This window comes from Pelophylax lessonae, assembly GCF_965119305.1.
Source record: "Pelophylax lessonae genome assembly, contig: HAP1_SCAFFOLD_343, whole genome shotgun sequence".
In the NCBI taxonomy this organism is placed as follows: Eukaryota; Metazoa; Chordata; class Amphibia; order Anura; family Ranidae; genus Pelophylax; species Pelophylax lessonae.
The window spans coordinates 105554-125037 of NW_028120001.1; the positions used below are offsets into that span (position 1 = coordinate 105554).

At 43.6% G+C, this 19484-nt stretch overlaps 1 protein-coding gene across 1 annotated transcript; it reads right to left on the minus strand.

The window, feature by feature from the left end:
- Positions 1-4510: 4510 nt before the first annotated feature.
- On the minus strand, positions 4511-11437 carry LOC309543760 (hemoglobin heart muscle subunit alpha-type). Its single transcript, XM_082276200.1, has 3 exons — positions 11230-11437; positions 7751-7943; positions 4511-4887 (listed from the first exon to the last, which is right to left on the minus strand). Exons 1-3 carry the CDS (start codon positions 11322-11324, stop codon positions 4774-4776), a joined length of 402 nt encoding a protein of 133 aa, XP_082132326.1. The 5' UTR covers positions 11325-11437; the 3' UTR covers positions 4511-4773.
- Between the last annotated feature and the right edge of the window lie 8047 nt (positions 11438-19484).

Here is a 19484-nt window from a genome sequence, read left to right on the forward strand (position 1 = left end):
TGCCCAAACTTTCGATCACCACTGTAGGAGTGTGTATATAGAAGTGTGTATATAGGAGTGTGTGTATAGGAGTATGTATATAGGAGTGTGTATATGGGAGTGTGTATATAGGAGTGTGTATATAGGAGTGTGTATATAGGAGTGTGTGTATAGGAGTGTGTATATAGGAGTGTGTATATAGGAGTGTGTATATAGAAGTGTGTATATAGGAGTGTGTGTATAGGAGTATGTATATAGGAGTGTGTATATGGGAGTGTGTATATAGGAGTGTGTATATAGGAGTGTGTATATAGGAGTGTGTGTATAGGAGTGTGTATGGGAGTGTGTATATAGGAGTGTGTATATAGGAGTGTGTATATAGGAGTGTGTATATGGGAGTGTGTATATAGGAGTGTGTATATAGGAGTGTGTATATAGGAGTGTGTATAGGAGTGTGTATATAGAAGTGTGTGTATAGGAGTGTGTGTATAGGAGTGTGTATAGGAGTGTGTATATAGGAGTGTGTATATAGGAGTGTGTATATAGGAGTATGTATATAGGAGTGTGTATAGGAGTGTGTATATAGGAGTGTGTATATAGGAGTGTGTATATAGGAGTGTGTATATAGGAGTGTGTATATAGGAGTGTGTATATAGGAGTATGTATATAGGAGTGTGTATAGGAGTGTGTATATAGAAGTGTGTATATAGGAGTGTGTATAGGAGTGTGTATATAGGAGTGTGTATATAGGAGTATGTATATAGGAGTGTGTATAGGAGTGTGTATATAGGAGTATGTATATAGGAGTGTGTATATAGGAGTGTGTATATAGGAGTGTGTATATAGGAGTGTGTATATAGGAGTGTGTATATAGGAGTATGTATATAGGAGTGTGTATAGGAGTGTGTATATAGAAGTGTGTATATAGGAGTGTGTATAGGAGTGTGTATATAGGAGTGTGTATATAGGAGTATGTATATAGGAGTGTGTATAGGAGTGTGTATATAGGAGTATGTATATAGGAGTGTGTATATAGGAGTGTGTATATAGGAGTGTGTATATAGGAGTGTGTATATAGGAGTGTGTATATAGGAGTATGTATATAGGAGTGTGTATAGGAGTGTGTATATAGAAGTGTGTATATAGGAGTGTGTATAGGAGTGTGTGTATAGGAGTATGTATATAGGAGTGTGTATATAGGAGTGTGTATATAGGAGTGTGTATATAGGAGTGTGTGTATAGGAGTGTGTATATAGGAGTGTGTATATAGGAGTGTGTATATGGGAGTGTGTATATGGGAGTGTGTATATAGGAGTGTGTATATAGGAGTGTGTATATAGCAGTGTGTGTATAGGAGTGTGTGTATAGGAGTGTGTGTATAGGAGTGTGTGTATAGGAGTGTGTGTATAGGAGTGTGTATAGGAGTGTGTATATAGGAGTGTGTATATAGGAGTGTGTATATAGGAGTATGTATATAGGAGTGTGTATAGGAGTGTGTATATAGGAGTGTGTATATAGGAGTGTGTGTATAGGAGTGTGTGTATAGGAGTGTGTATATAGGAGTGTGTATATAGGAGTGTGTGTATAGGAGTGTGTATATAGGAGTGTGTATATAGGAGTGTGTGTATAGGAGTGTGTATATAGGAGTGTGTATATAGGAGTATGTATATAGGAGTGTGTATAGGAGTGTGTATATAGGAGTGTGTATGGGAGTGTGTATATAGGAGTGTGTATATAGGAGTGTGTATATAGGAGTGTGTATATAGGAGTGTGTATATGGGAGTGTGTATATAGGGGTGTGTATATAGGATTGTGTATATAGGAGTGTGTATAGGAGTCTGCATATAGGAGTGTGTATATAGGAGTGTGTATATAGGAGTGTGTATATAGGAGTGTGTATATAGGAGTGTGTATATAGGAGTGTGTATATAGGAGTGTGTATATAGGGGTGTGTATATAGGAGTGTGTATATAGGAGTGTGTGTATAGGAGTATGTATATAGGAGTGTGTATATGGGAGTGTGTATATAGGAGTGTGTATATAGGAGTGTGTATATAGGAGTGTGTATATAGGGGTGTGTATATAGGAGTGTGTATATAGGAGTGTGTATATAGGAGTATGTATATAGGAGTGTGTATATGGGAGTGTGTATATGGGAGTGTGTATATAGGAGTGTGTGTATAGGAGTGTGTATATAGGAGTGTGTGTATAGGAGTGTGTGTATATAGGAGTGTGTATATAGGAGTGTGTATATAGGAGTGTGTATATAGGAGTGTGTATATAGGAGTGTGTATATAGGAGTGTGTATATAGGAGTGTGTATATAGCAGTGTGTATGGGAGTGTGTATATAGGAGTGTGTATATAGGAGTGTGTATATAGGAGTATGTGTATAGGAGTGTGTATATAGGAGTGTGTATATAGGAGTGTGTATATAGGAGTGTGTATATAGGAGTGTGTATATAGGAGTGTGTATAGGAGTGTGTATATGGGAGTGTGTATATAGGGGTGTGTATATAGGATTGTGTATATAGGAGTGTGTATAGGAGTCTGCATATAGGAGTGTGTATATAGGGGTGTGTATATAGGAGTGTGTATATAGGAGTGTGTGTATAGGAGTGTGTATATGGAAGTGTGTATATAGGAGTGTGTATATAGGAGTGTGTATGGGAGTGTGTATATAGGGGTTTGTATATAGGAGTTTTTATATAGGACTGAGTATAAAGAAGTGTGTATATGGGATTGTGTTTTTTTTTATCTCCTTTATTTGTTGAACTGGTCCGACTTGTGTATTTTTTTCAACTAGACTAACTACGTAACTACAGTATCTTACAAAAGTAAGTACACCCCTCCCATGTGACAACACTGAAGAAATGAGACTTTGCTACAATGTAAAGTAGTGAGTGTACAGCTTGTATAACAGTGTAAATTTACTGTCCCCTCAAAATAACTCAACACACAGCCATTAATGTCTAAACCGCTGATAACAAAAGTCAGTACACCCCTAAGTGAAAATGTCCAAATTGGGCCCAAAGTGTCAATATTTTGTGTGGCCGCCATTATTTTCCAGCACTGCCTTAACCCTCTTGGGCATGGAGTTCACCAGAGCTTCACAGGTTGTCACTGGAGTCCTCTTCCCCTCCTCCATGATGACATCACAGAGCTGGTGGATGTTAGAGACCTTCCCCTCCTCCCCTTCTGTTTGAGGATCCCCACAGATGCTCAATAGGGTTTAGGTCTGGAGACATGCTTGGCCAGTCCATCACCTTTACCCTCAGCTTCTTTAGCAAGGCAGTGGTCATCTTGGAGGTGTTTGGGGTCGTTATGTTGGAATATTGCCCTGCCCCCCAGTCTCTGAAGGGAGGGGATCATGCTCTGCTTCAGTATGTCACAGTACATGTTGGCATTCATGGTTCCCTCAATGATCTGTAGCTCCCCAGTGCCGGCAGCACTCATGCAGCCCCAGACCATGACACTCCCACCACCATGCCTGACTGTAGGAAGACACACTTGTCTTTGTACTCCTCACCTGGTTGCCCCCACACACGCCTGACACCATCTGACACCAAATAAGTTTATCTTGGTCTCATCAGAGCACAGGAGATGGTTCCAGTAATCCATGTCCTTAGTCTGCTTGTCTTCAGCAAACTGTTTGCAGGCTTTCTTGTGCATCATCTTTAGAAGAGGCTTCCTTCTGGGATGACAGCCATGCAGACCAATTTTATGCAGTGTGCGGCGTATGGTCTGAGCACTGACAGGCTGACCCCTCCCCCACCCCTTCAACCTCTGCAGCAATGCTGGCAGCACTCATACGTCTATTTCCCAAAGACAACCTCTGGATATGACGCTGAGCACGGCACTCAACTTCTTTGGTGGACCATGGTGAGGCCTGTTCTGAGTGGAATCTGTCCTGGTAAACCGCTGTATGGTCTTGGCCACCATGCTGCAGCTCAGTTTCAGGGTCTTGGCAATCTTCTTATAGCCTAGGCCATCTTTATGTAGAGCAACAATTCTTTTTTTCAGATCCTCAGAGAGTTCTTTGCCATGAGGTGCCATGTTGAACTTCCAGTGACCAGTATGAGAGAGTGAGAGCGATAACACCAAATGTAACACACCTCCCCCCATTCACACCTGAGACCTTGTAACACTAACGAGTCACATGACATGGGGGAGGGAAAATGGCTAATTGGGCCCAATTTGGAGATTGTCACTTAGGGGTGTACTCACTTTTGTTGCCAGCGCTTTAGACATTAATGGCTGTGTGTTGAGTTATTTTGAGGGGACAGTAAATTTACACTGTTATACAAGCTGTACACTCACTACTTTACATTGTAGCAAAGTCTCATTTCTTCAGTGTTGTCACATGAAAAGATGTGATGGGTGTACTTACTTTTGTGAGATACTGTATGTAACTATGTATGCAACCATGTAGCAATGTGTATTCAGCTGTGTGCCTGGTGTTCAGCTGAGTATTTATTTCCTAGAAATGAAGATTTCTATCCCCATGGAATGAAATCACCGGAGACTCGGAGGTAGAAGGACAGCAAACATCAGTTTATTATATTCAAGGTTACTTTGGACGCCGTCCAGCGCTACAAATGCACTTATATTACAGTTATTACATGTTATAGTCAATGTTAGGAGTAAACAATATAGAATAGAGGGGGGGAGGGGAGGGTCAGACATGCAGAGAGAAGACTAAACGTTGAGGTCGATCAGCACTTGTGTTCAAGCACCCTTCCCTGAAGAGTTAATACCGCCATATTGGATTTTTAGGAGTCGCCTTGCTTGGACGATTAGCTGGAAGTCAGGATGGCTCCGACCTCACCCAGGAACTTGCTCCAGGCCGCTTGGTTGACTTCTCCTCCAAAGTGGGCGGCAAAGACCTCAATGATGGCGGCAGACAGCAGCTGGGGGGGTTGAATAAGAAAAAAATTGATGAAACATGGGGGCTGGTGGGAACATCTGAACGGCGTCTCTATTGATGCCGACTCTACGGATGGGCGGAGTTATTTCGGGGGAATTTGGAGGTAGATTTAGGATAGTTTTGATACATTTTGTGTTCTGATATTTGTGGCATTTTACACTTATTTAACATTTTTACTACAAAGAAACCTAAAGTAATGAGGGGCATTTGTTGGGTCCAGGATATGCATAGGATCAGTGCTGTATTTTGGCCTAGGCCAAGAAGGCCTAGGGCAGCACTTTGCAGGGGGGCAGCCAAATAGCCACCCTCGCCTACATCTGAGACTCTATTGGCCACTGGTTGCTAGAGCTACCTGGCGTCTAGCTACCATGACATCACGCCCGTGACTCTCTGGCCTTAGGCCATGCCCCCTTTCTCCCTCTCATCCCCCTCTCTCTCACCCCCCTCTCTCTCTCACCCCCCTCTCTCTCTCTCATCCCCCCTCTCTCTCTCTCTCACCCCCCCCTCTCTCTCTCACCCCCCTCTCTCTCTCACCCCCCTCTCTCTCTCTCACCCCCCTCTCTCTCTCTCACCCCCCTCTCTCTCATCCCCCCTCTCTCTCTCTCTCACCCCCCCCTCTCTCTCTCTCACCCCCCCCTCTCTCTCTCACCCCCCTCTCTCTCTCTCATCCCCCCTCTCTCTCTCTCTCACCCCCCCCTCTCTCTCTCATCCCCCCTCTCTCTCTCTCTCACCCTACCTCTCTTTCTCTCATCCCCCCTCTCTCTCTCTCTCTCTCTCTAACCCCCCCTCTCTCTCTCACCCTACCTCTCTTTCTCTCATCCCCCCTCTCTCTCACCCCCCTCTCTCTCTCACCCTCCCTCTCTCTCTCACCCTACCTCTCTCTCTCTCATCCCCCCCCTCTCTCTCTCTCTCACCCCCCCTCTCTCTCTCTTTCATCCCCCCTCTCCTCTCTTCCCCCCTCTCTCGCCCACCACCTCCCCTCTCGTCCACCACCTACCCTCTCTCGCCCCCCCACCACCCCTCTCTCGCCCCCCACCTCCCCTCTCTCGCCCACCACCTCCCCTCTCTCGCCCACCACCTCTCTCCCTCTCTTTCTCCCACCCCCTTTCTCTCTCGTTCTCATCCCCCCTCACCCTCCCTTACCCACCCCCTCTATCTCATCCCCCCTCTCTCACCCTCCCTCACCCACCCCCCCTCTCTCTCTCTCTCTCCCACCCTCTCTCTCTCCCCTACCCCCTCTCATGAAATCTCAGGGGTTCTTGCTGGGAGGGAGTCACATCCGTTAAACAGGAAGGGATGGGCAAATTTACATAGGAGGGGAAAAGGGGGAGCCCAATTTTAATCTTGCCGAGGGCAGCACAAAACCAAAATACACCACTGCATAGAATATGTGTATATACTGTATATTCCCATTCTTCCCCATCCCCCATGCTCTATGATTAAGCCCTGTAGAGGGAGGTCCTGGGTGGAATGTCTCCCCCACCATTGGATTAGTAACGTTCTTCATGCTTTATGGGATTAGCGTTTGTGCAGTTTTACATTTTTTACTTGTAGAGGGGAGGTGATGGAGAACGGCCGGAGTGAGAGAACGCAGGACCCATGAGGGGTATGGAGGATCTGAGTGAAGGGACCCATGAGGGGTATGGAGGATCTGAGTGAAGGGACCCATGAGGGGTATGGAGGATCTGAGTGAAGGGACCCATGAGGGGTATGGAGGGTCTTAATGAAGGGACCCATGAGGGGTATGGAGGATCTGAGTGAAGGGACCCATGAGGGGTATGGAGGGTCTGAGTGAAGGGACCCATGAGGGGTATGGAGGATCTGAGTGAAGGGACCCATGAGGGGTATGGAGGATCTGAGTGAAGGGACCCATGAGGGGTATGGAGGATCTGAGTGAAGGGACCCATGAGGGGTATGGAGGATCTGGGTGAAGGGACCCATGAGGGGTATGGAGGGTCTGAGTGAAGGGACCCATGAGGGGTATGGAGGATCTGAGTGAAGGGACCCATGAGGGGTATGGAGGGTCTGAGTGAAGGGACCCATGAGGGGTATGGAGGATCTGAGTGAAGGGACCCATGAGGGGTATGGAGGATCTGAGTGAAGGGACCCATGAGGGGTATGGAGGGTCTGAGTGAAGGGACCCATGAGGGGTATGGAGGATCTGAGTGAAGGGACCCATGAGGGGTATGGAGGATCTGAGTGAAGGGACCCATGAGGGGTATGGAGGGTCTGAGTGAAGGGACCCATGAGGGGTATGGAGGATCTGAGTGAAGGAACCCATGAGGGGTATGGAGGGTCTGAGTGAAGGAACCCATGAGGGGTATGGAGGATCTGAGTGAAGGAACCCATGAGGGGTATGGAGGGTCTGAGTGAAGGGACCCATGAGGGGTATGGATGATCTGAGTGAAGGGTCCTGGACAAGTGAAAGAAGATTCTGTAGTCCTCAGTGCCCCCCTATAAACCACCAATAACCACCTCCATTGTGCCTTCTCCATCAACACTAATGCCGTTCAATAAAAAGGTGAAATTGCAACAATTTTGGCAAACTGTAAATTCCTAAGCTGGGTTCCCTGGCTGCGGTCCTGGCTGGGTTCCCTGCCTGCGGTCCTGGCTGCGGTCCTGGCTGGGTTCCCTGGCTGCGGTCCTGGAAAGGGTCCGGTGCGTCTTTGGCTCTGAACCAGGTGCAAATTCAGGTAGAACTTCCAACCTGATTCGCACCTGAATCGGTGAACAGGGACGCACCGGACCACCAGCTGTGAGCCGCGGCCGCAGTATGTGTGATCACAGCCTCAATCTGGCTCCTCCCTAATGTGCTTGTATGAAGAAGGGGAGAAGTCTGTACGTACATTCATGTGGTCCAGGCTCAGCTTCAGCTTGTTGGTGTGGAGGTCCTGGTACTTCTTTAGGTTGTCCACGCTCTTTACAGCTTCTCCAATGGCACCGAAGATCTTTCCTCCATGGGTCAGGAGGTCCTGAGAGCCGGGGGTTATGTCAAAGCGGCTGAAGAAAGACTTGGTTTCTGGGTGGCCTTGGAAGAGTCTGGAAAATAAGTCACAAGTCAAATAAAATGGACTTTCCGGATAATGCAGAACAAGAAATAGGAATGATAGAGCCTCTTCAGAACCACAGATGATCTATAGTACTATAGAAAGGATCCTTGGATCTACAGATGATCTATAGTACTATAGAAAGGATCCTTGGATCTACAGATGATCTATAGTTCTATGGAAAGGATCCTCAGATCTACAGATGATCTATAGTACTATAGAAAGGCTCCTTGGATCTACAGATGATCTATAGTACTATAGAAAGGCTCCTTGGATCTGCAGATGATCTATAGTACTATAGAAAGGCTCCTTGGATCTACAGATGATCTATAGTACTATAGAAAGGATCCTCGGATCTACAGATGATCTATAGTTCTATGGAAAGGATCCTCGGATCTACAGATGATCTACAGTATAGTACTATAGAAAGGCTCCTTGGATCTACAGATGATCTATAGTACTATAGACAGACTCCTTGGATCTACAGATGATGTATAGTACTATATAAAGGATACATAAGGTGGGATACATTATGTATCCTCTATGTATCCTCCATGCATTCTCTATGGATCCTCTATATATTATCTATGTACCCTCTATGTTTCCTCTATGGATCCTCTATATATCCTTTATGTGCCCTCTATGTATCCTCCATGCATTCTTTATGTATCCTCCATGTATCTCCCACAATGCATCTGATCTTCAGGTGATCCCTCTGTTCCATGCATTATTAATGAGAACCTCCAGGTCTACTAAAGACTAATAATGGACGCCTCTTTAAAGTGCCGCTTATGGGTTAATTATTAGCGATGGGAGGACTGGGAGGACTGGTTGTAGTGTGGAGGTGTGGGAGGACCCGCCGGGAACACTGAACTGACTTCAGGGGATGAACTCACAGATGGATTACATATAATGGGGCTGCTTCACTTCCCAGAGGATTTGTATCCCTGTCCATCCAGTCCTGAGATTTACACTGCTCTGCCACCCTGCCTAATGGAGACCTGATTCCTCTCTGCTGCAGATAAGTATCCCTCACAAATCTTCTCCCTTCCCTCAGCCTGGAGAGTGAAGCCTGTAAAGGTACAAACCCATAACAAATGGATATAAAATCAGATTTGTGACTCTCTTTATACATTTGTTGTGAATCGGAACCTTTGCAGCTCTTTAGTTTAGTTGTTGGGCTCTCTCATGTATTCTGTAACTTAGGATTTGCTCCTCAAAACAAATACTGTGTAGACGTATATTTGTCCCCCTTTCTGTGTACAGTGAAAGGAGAAGCAGAAGACTGATGAGGTCATCTCTCTGTCACTCTGCTCTCTCCTCCTATCAGCATGCTTCTTGTCAGCATATGAACTATTGGGTTCCTTGTGCTGCTTCTTCCTCCCCCACTGTGAGCTATGCTGTACAGGGAATGCAAAAGGCTGATACCAAGTACTTACACTTTTTGCATTAAAAAATACATTTAATTATATATTATACAGGGAAAAAAGCCTAAAATAAGAAAACGAATGCAGCCACCACATCTAAAGAAGGTAGGCTGCAAAATATAAAATGTTGTTCTTTGGCTCTAGATTTGCTTTTAATATAGAAAATAAAAATATGGAATATATAGAAAATAAATATAGAAATATAGAATATATAGCAAATAAAATATATAGAACATAAAAATAGAAACATATAAATATAGAATATATGAAAATAGAGATATATAGAATATCAATAAATACTGAATATACAGAAAACAGAATATACTGAGATATAAAAATATAGAATATATATAAAATAAAAAAAGAAATATATAAATATAGAATAGATAGACAATAAAATATATAGAAAGTAGAAATAGAAATATAGAATATGTAGAAATGTATAAATATAAAATGTATAAAAATAGAAATATAGAGAATATATCTATAAATACTGAATATACAGAAAACATAGAATATATATATAAAGAATTTAAAGAATATAGAAATACAGAAAATAAAAACAGTAATATAGAAATATAGAATATACAGCAGCCAAAATATTTAGAACATAGAAATAAAATTACGTAGAGTATAGAAATATAGAATATGTAGAAATAAATATATAAAAATAGAAATGTATAGATTATCTTTAAATACTCAATATACAGAATATATTGAAATATAATATAAAAATATAGAATATATAGAAAATAAAAATAGAAATATATAAATATAGAATAGATAGACAATAGAACATAGAAATAGAAATATAGAATATGTAGAAATGTATAAATATAAAATGTATAAAAATAGAAATATATAGAATATCTATAAATACTGAATATACAGAAAATAGAATACATGGAATATATAAATATAGGATATAAAGAATATAAAAATACAGAAAGCACAAACTGGAAAGTTACTCAAACTTCTCTGTAAATGTGCCCATTGGTGGAAAGTCCATTGGACCCAACGGGGTTGACTTAATAAAGGCAAATAGTCTGTAGTAGAAATTTCCCTCAGATTAGTAAATTTGGTGAAAATTCACTTCGCAGAGAACATCCAATCACATGCAAGGAAAAGTAAAAAATAGTATTTTTCTTGCACATGATTGGATGATGGAAGTCAGTAGAGCATCACCTCACTCACCAAGCTGAGGAAAAGTTCTCTTGTACAGTGAAGAGACTATTTGCCTTTAGTGAATCCCCCCATAGTGTCCAGTAGAGGAGATGCCCGAACACACCCAATGCCCGTACACCCAATGCCCGTACACCCAATGCCCGTACACCCAATGCCCATACACCCAATGCCATACACCCAATGCCCATACACCCAATGCCCGTACACCCAATGCCCATACACCCAATGCCCATACACCCAATGCCATACACCCAATGCCCATACACCCAATGCCCGTACACCCAATGCCCGTACACCCAATGCCCGTACACCCAATGTCTACACACCCAATGCCCGTACACCCAATGCCCTACACACCCAATGCCCGTACACCCAATGCCCGTACACCCAATGCCCGTACACCCAATGCCCGTACACCCAATGCCGTACACCCAATGCCCGTACACGCAATGCCCATACACCCAATGCCCGAACACACCCAATGCCCGTACACCCAATGCCCACACACCCAATGCCTACACACCCAATGCCTACACACCCAATGCCTACACACCCAATGCCCGTACACCCAATGCCCATACACCCAATGCCCACACACCCAATGTCTACACACCCAATGCCCGTACACCCAATGCCCGTACACCCAATGCCCACCCATTGAGTTACCTTTCCATGGACTCGGCGCCCAGCTTGCTGCTCTGTGGGGCGACCTTCTCCCAGAGAGAGGCGACGGCAGACTTCTCGCTATCGGAAAGGACCATGTTGTCTGGTGGAGGTGTCTGGAGGTCTGTGAGCTCGCACTTGGACTTGCTGGTTGATGTCTACCCTTGGAAGTCCACTTCTTATATACCCCCAGAGGGCTTATTAAAGGCCCACACCGTATGAGCTCCACGTGACCTTCCTCCAGTAAAATCCTCATAATCTGGTCTGGGCTGGAGTATTGGGGGGGGGGGGGGTTGAGTTTGGTTAGCTATCAATAGCCCGGTGATAAATCCAGGCGGTGTGTTGGCGGCTGCCATTATTATAATTGGTCACGAGTTGTAAGAAGGTGAAATCTGAGACCGGCACCCTGGAATGTCGGCAATGTTCGGCTCATTTACATGGATTGTTATTTGCATCCCAAATGACTCCTAATCTGTCTTATCACTCAAGTGACCCCCTGGAACCAGAATAATGAAGGAGTACGCCGCAGTAGCCACGTACGCCAAGAGATGTCCTACAGGGAGCCTATGAAGGGTACAGAGAGGAACAATACAGTACAGGAAGGATCTAGGCCCCAGAGGTCAGCCAGGTCATCCGGCCCTCATTGTATATTTCTTATCTATATATATATAGGAGAGGAATTCTCTTCTGTCACCCCTCCATTCATGGTGCACAACGCAGAGAGATCAAACGTTTTATTATCTAACTTTTATTATGAAAAATAAAACTTTCCGATTACCCTTCTATGGGCTGTATCCTATATATGCAGAGGACTTCTAGATTGTAAGCTCTGAGGAGCAGAGCCCTCTGATCCCCACTCTACAGAACTGTAATGTCTGCCTTTATATCGTACAGCGCTGCGAAAACTGTCAGTGCTATATAATCCTGTGTAATAATAATATATAAATCCTGTGTAATAATAATATATAAATCCTGTGTAATAATAAAAATATATAAATCCTGTGTAATAATAATATATAAATCCTGTGTAATAATAATATATAAATCATGTGTAATAATAATAATATATAAATCATGTGTAATAATAATAATAATCTATATAAATCCTGTGTAATAATAAAAATATATATAAATCCTGTGTAATAATAATAATAATAATATATAAATCCTGTGTAATAATAAAAATAATATATATAAATCCTGTGTAATAATAAAAATAATATATATAAATCCTGTGTAATAATAAAAATATATATAAATCCTGTGTAATAATAATAATAATAATATATAAATCCTGTGTAATAATAAAAATAATATATATATATAAATCCTGTGTAATAATAATAATATATATATCCTGTGTAATAATAATAATAATAATATATAAATCCTGTGTAATAATATATATAAATCCTGTGTAATAATAATAATATATAAATCCTGTGTAATAATAATAATATATAAATCCTGTGTAATAATAAAAATAATATATATAAATCCTGTGTAATAATAATAATAATAATAATATATAAATCCTGTGTAATAGTAATAATAATAATAATAAATATTAATATAAAAAACTGTATTATATTAATAATATAAAAATCTTGTTCAATAATAATATGAATAATATTAATATATAAATCCTGTAAATTAATATTATGAAAAATGATAATATTATATAAGTCCTGTATAATGATATGAATAACAATAATATTTAAAGCCAGTATAATAATAATATGAATATGAATAATAGTAATAATAATATATAAATCCTGTATAATCATAATATGAATAATAATAATATAAATCCTGTATAACAATAATAATAATAATATGAATAATAATGGTATATAAATCCTGTAAAATAATAATATGAATAAGACTAATAATAATATATAAATCCTGTATAATAATACTAATAATGTATAAATCGTGTATGATAATAATAATAATAATAATAATAATAATAATAATAATGTAAAAAAACTGTATGATGATAATATGAATATTATTATATAAATCCTGTAAAATAATAATATGAATAATAATAACAATAAAAACATATAAATCCTGTATAATCATTATGAATAATAACATAAATACTGTTTATTAATAATAATATGAATAATAATAATATATAAATCCTGTATAATAATAATATGAATAATAATACTAATAAATAAATCCTGTATAATAATAATATGAATAATAATACTAATAATGTATAAATCCTATATGATAATAATATGAATAATAATATATAAATCCTGTATAATATTAATATGAAAAATAATAATAAAAAATCCTGTATAATCATAACACAAAGAATAATAATACTAATAAATAAATCCTGTATAATAATAATAATAATAATAATAATAATAATAATAATAATAATAATAATAATAATATGAATAAAAAAATAATATATAAATCCTGCATAATAATAATATTAATAATAGTAAAAATATATAAATCCTTTATAATAATATTATGAATAATAATAATAATAATAATAATAATATTATATGACTCCTGTATTATAATAATAATAATAATATATGAATCAAGAATAATATCAATAATACATAAATCCTGTATACTAATTATAATATGAATAATAATAACATATATATAACATAAGAAAGAAAGGAAGGAAGATGAATTGTGATAATTGTACAACAAATCGAGTTCAGCTGCTAAATAAGAAAAGAAAGAATAAAGAAAAGGAATATAGAGGTAGAGGGAGGTATGGAGGTAGAAGGAGGAGGTAGAGGGAGGTATGGAGGTAGAGGGAGGAGGTAGAGGGAGGTATGGAGGTAGAGGGAGGAGGTAGAGGGAGGTATGCAGGTAGAGGGAGGTATGTAGGTAGAGGGAGGTATGGAGGTAGAAGGAGGAGGTAGAGGGAGGTATGGAGGTAGAGGGAGGTATGGAGATAGAGGGAGGAGGTAGAGGGAGGTATGGAGGTAGAGGAAGGTATGGAGGTAGAGGGAGGAGGTAGAGGGAGGTATGCAGGTAGAGGGAGGTAGAGGGAGGTATGGTGGTAGAGGGAGGTATAGAGGTAGAGGGAGGTATGGAGGTATAGGGAGGTATGGAGGTAGAGGGAGGAGATAGTGGGAGGTATGGAGGTAGAGGGAGGTATGGAGGTAGAGGTGGAGGTAGAGGGAGGTATGGAGGTAGAGGGAGGTATGGAGGTAGAGGGAGGTATGGAGGTAGATGGAGGTATGGAGGTAGAGGGAGGTATAGAGGTAGAGGGAGGTATAGAGGTAGAGGGAGGTATAGAGGTAGAGGGAGGTATGGAGGTAGATGGAGGTATGGAGGTGGAGGTAGAGGGAGGTATGGAGGTAGAGGTGGAGGTAGAGGGAGGTATGGAGGTAGAGGGAGATATGGGGGTAGAGGTGGAGGTAGAGGTGGAGGTAGAGGGAGGTATGGAGGTAGAGGGATGTATAGAGGTAGAGGGAGGTATGGAGGTAGAGGGAGGTATAGAGGTAGAGGGAGGTATGGAGGTAGATGGAGGTAGAGGGAGGTATGGAGGTAGAGGTGGAGGTAGAGGGAGGTATGGAGGTAGAGGTGGAGGTAGAGGGAGGTATGGAGGTAGAGGGAGGTATGGAGGTAGAGGTGGAGGTAGAGGAAGGTATGGAGGTAGAGGGAGGTATGGAGGTAGAGGTGGAGGTAGAGGGAGGTATGGAGGAAGATGGAGGTATGGAGGTAGAGGGAGGTATAGAGGTAGAGGGAGGTATGGAGGTAGAGGGAGGTATGGAGGAAGATGGAGGTATGGAGGTAGAGGGAGGTATAGAGGTAGAGGGAGGTATGGAGGTAGAGGGAGGTATGGAGGTAGAGGGAGTGAGGTTCTATGTATACCATGTCTTTGTATGTATACTCTGATATTTGCACATTACATCGGCAGTCTCTGCTTCCTCACGGCTCCATCTCTGGCTGCAATCTTCCAGCTTCCTCCCGTTACCCCAGCTGGAAGTTTGAGAAGACCCCGCACATTTCCTTCCTGGAATTCTGGGACACGGAGTCACTATACCCTGTGAGGAGGCACTGCTGTGTCACACATTTCACAGAGCCTGCCTTCTGAGGGGAGGAGTTTCAGGAGGCGGAGTCAGTACAGGAATCAGCAAGGTACCATGGGACATTTAGTCCTTAGAAATAGAGTAGAAGCTGCAAAGCATGCTGGGAATGCAGGAAGTTGTGGGAGGAGACGGCCAGCAGACAGGCAGCGCTCCCAGCATGGAAGGAGATTGTATTCTTATATTGGATGTCAGTGATATTATGGGATGGAGGGATTGCTGTGGGCGGAGTTCTCCTCCTCTGGGGTAGATAGAAAAGTATAAAGCCTGGAAGGGGACATAAAGTCGATGGATAAGAAGGAAAAAGAAGAGAAGGTTCCAGAAGGAGCGCTGAGTTTTGTGTTGGAGACAAATCACAAACTATTGGCTGAAAATTTTACAGTTTGCTCCAAAACCGACCCATAATGCACTTCACCAGGAGTCAGTAATATGATGGGAGGGATAACCCAGGGGGTGTCGGTGGAAGGATGGGAGGTGTTTTAGCGTCCCCCATAAGGCGGGAGAGACGGAGTGATGAGAATGCTACACATAGAGAAAGCTCTATAATCATAATATGAAAACCAAAGTACTCCCCACCCCCCCATCCCCCCCCATCCCCCCAAAGAATTGGAATGATGTATGCGGGTAACTGTGGTGATCAGGGAATACATCATACATGGATGTACGGGTGAAGCGCTGACACACAATCACATACAACCATTCACCTCTACAGACAGCTGTACACACTACCTGCGGCCCCCCGACCACGGGGGAACTAAGGGGTTCTAACACCAAACCCTGCCTGCGCCCTCAAACATCCGTGTGAATGAGGCCCAAGACAACGACTGCCAACTGACCCCAATCTTCCCCCATGCAGGTCGTCGGCTCCTCCTCTCCAATGAACAGCTTCCAATAGACAGACCCTATGACTGCCCTGTACCCCTACCTCCCCTTTTTAAAATGAGGGGGCGTATCCCAACCCCCCCCCCCTCCCCGTATCCCAACCCCCCCCTTTTAACCTGCTGCCCATAGTTCAAAGGCCATGCAAAGAATTCTGACTTTTAGTCGTTCCACTAAATTCAGATAAAAATTTGCCGGGATTGTGAATTTCAGACCAACAAAATTCCAAACCTCATCCCTAGCCTGGCATGGTGACTTCAGCTTTACCCTAACCCCAACCCTAACCCCTAACCCCTTACCCTAACCTCCAACCCCAACCCTAACCTCCAACCCCAACCCTAACCCGTTACCCTAACTAAAACCCTAGACCCAACCCTAACCTCCAACCCAACCCTAACCTCCAACCCCAACCCTAACCCTTTACCCCAACCCTAACCTCCAACCCCAACCCTAACCCCTTACCCTAACTACAACCATAACCCCAACCCTAACCCCTTACCCTAGAACCAACCCTGGACTCAACCCTAACCTCCAACCCCAACCCTAACCTCCAACCCCAACCCTTTACCCCAACCCTAACCCCCAACCCCAACCCTAACCCCTTACCCTAACTACAACCATAACCCCAACCCTAACCCGTTACCCTAACTACAACCCTAGACTCAACCCTAACCTCCAACCCCAACCCTAACCTCCAACCCCAACCCTAACCCTTTACCCCAACCCTAACCTCCAACCCCAACCCTAACCCCTTACCCTAACTACAACCATAACCCCAACCCTAACCCCTTACCCTAGAACCAACCCTGGACTCAACCCTAACCTCCAACCCCAACCCTAACCCTTTACCCCAACCCTAACCTCCAACCCTAACCCCTTACCCTAACTACAACCATAACCCCAACCCTAACCCGTTACCCTAACTCCAACCCTAGACCCAACCCTAACCTCCAACCCCAACCCTAACCTCCAACCCCAACCCTAATCCTTTACCCCAACCCCAACCCTAACCCCTTACCCTAACTACAACCCTAACCCCAACCCTAACCCCTTACCCTAACTACAACCCTAACCCCAACCCTAACCTCCAACCCCAACTCTAACCCCATACCCTAACTACAACCATAACCCCAACCCTAACCCCTTACCCTAGACCCAACCCTAACCTCCAACCCCAACCCCAACTCTAACCCCATACCCTAACTACAACCATAACCCCAACCCTAACCCCTTACCCTAGACCCAACCCTAACCTCCAACCCTAACCTCCAACCCCAACCCTAACCCCTTACCCTAACTACAACCATAACCCCAACCCTAGCCCGTTACCCTAACTAAAACCCTAGACCCAACCCTAACCTCCAACCCTAACCTCCAACCCCAACCCTTTACCCCAACCCTAACCTCCAACCCCAACCCTAACCCCTTACCCTAACTACAACCATAACCCCAACCCTAACCCCTTACCCTAGAACCAACCCTGGACTCAACCCTAACCTCCAACCCCAACCCTAACCTCCAACCCCAACCCTTTACCCCAACCCTAACCTCCAACCCCAACCCTAACCCCTTACCCTAACTACAACCATAACCCCAACCCTAACCCGTTACCCTAACTACAACCCTAGACTCAACCCTAACCTCCAACCCCAACCCTAACCTCCAACCCCAACCCTTTACCCCAACCCTAACCTCCAACCCCAACCCTAACCCCTTACCCTAACTACAACCATAACCCCAACCCTAACCCCTTACCCTAGAACCAACCCTGGACTCAACCCTAACCTCCAACCCCAACCCTAACCCTTTACCCCAACCCTAACCTCCAACCCCAACCCTAACCCCTTACCCTAACTACAACCATAACCCCAACCCTAACCCGTTACCCTAACTTCAACCCTAGACCCAACCCTAGACCCAACCCTAACCTCCAACCCCAACCCTAACCTCCAACCCCAACCCTAATCCTTTACCCCAACCCCAACCCTAACCCCTTACCCTAACTACAACCCTAACCCCAACCCTAACCTCCAACCCCAACTCTAACCCCATACCCTAACTACAACCATAACCCCAACCCTAACCCCTTACCCTAGACCCAACCCTAACCTCCAACCCCAACTCTAACCCCATACCCTAACTACAACAATAACCCCAACCCTAACCCCTTACCCTAGACCCAACCCTAACCTCCAACCCTAACCTCCAACCCCAACCCTAACCCCTTACCCTAACTACAACCATAACCCCAACCCTAACCCGTTACCCTAACTAAAACCCTAGACCCAACCCTAACCTCCAACCCCAACCCTAACCTCCAACCCCAACCCTTTACCCCAACCCTAACCTCCAACCCCAACCCTAACCCCTTACCCTAACTACAACCATAACCCCAACCCTAACCCCTTACTCTAGAACCAACCCTGGACTCAACCCTAACCTCCAACCCCAACCCTAACCTCCAACCCCAACCCTAACCTCCAACCCCAACCCTTTACCCCAACCCTAACTCCTTACCCTAACTACAACCATAACCCCAACCCTAACCCGTTACCCTAACTACAACCCTAGACTCAACCCTAACCTCCAACCCCAACCCTAACCTCCAACCCCAACCCTAACCCTTTACCCCAACCCTAACCTCCAACCCCAACCCTGACCCCTTACCCTAACTACAACCATAACCCCAACCCTAACCCCTTACCCTAGAACCAACCCTGGACTCAACCCTAACTTCCAACCTCCAACCCCAACCCTAACCCTTTACCCCAACCCTAACCTCCAACCCCAACCCTAACCCCTTACCCTAACTACAACCATAACCCCAACCCTAACCTGTTACCCTAACTCCAACCCTAGACCCAACCCTAGACCCAACCCTAACCTCCAACCCCAACCCTAACCTCCAACCCCAACCCTAATCCTTTACCCCAACCCCAACCCTAACCCCTTACCCTAACTACAACCCTAACCCCAACCCTAACCTCCAACCCCAACTCTAACCCCATACCCTAACTACAACCATAACCCCAACCCTAACCCCTTACCCTAGACCCAACCCTAGACCCAACCCTAACCTCCAACCCCAACCCTAATCTCCAACCCCAACCCTAACCCCTTACCGTAACTACAACCCTAACCCCAACCCTAACCCGTTACCCTAACTACAACCCTAGACCCAACCCTAACTCCAACCCTAGACCCAACCCTAACCTCCAACCCCAACCCTAACCCTTTACCCCAACCCTAACCTCCAACCCCAATCCTAACCCTTTACCCCAACCCTAACCTCCAACCCCA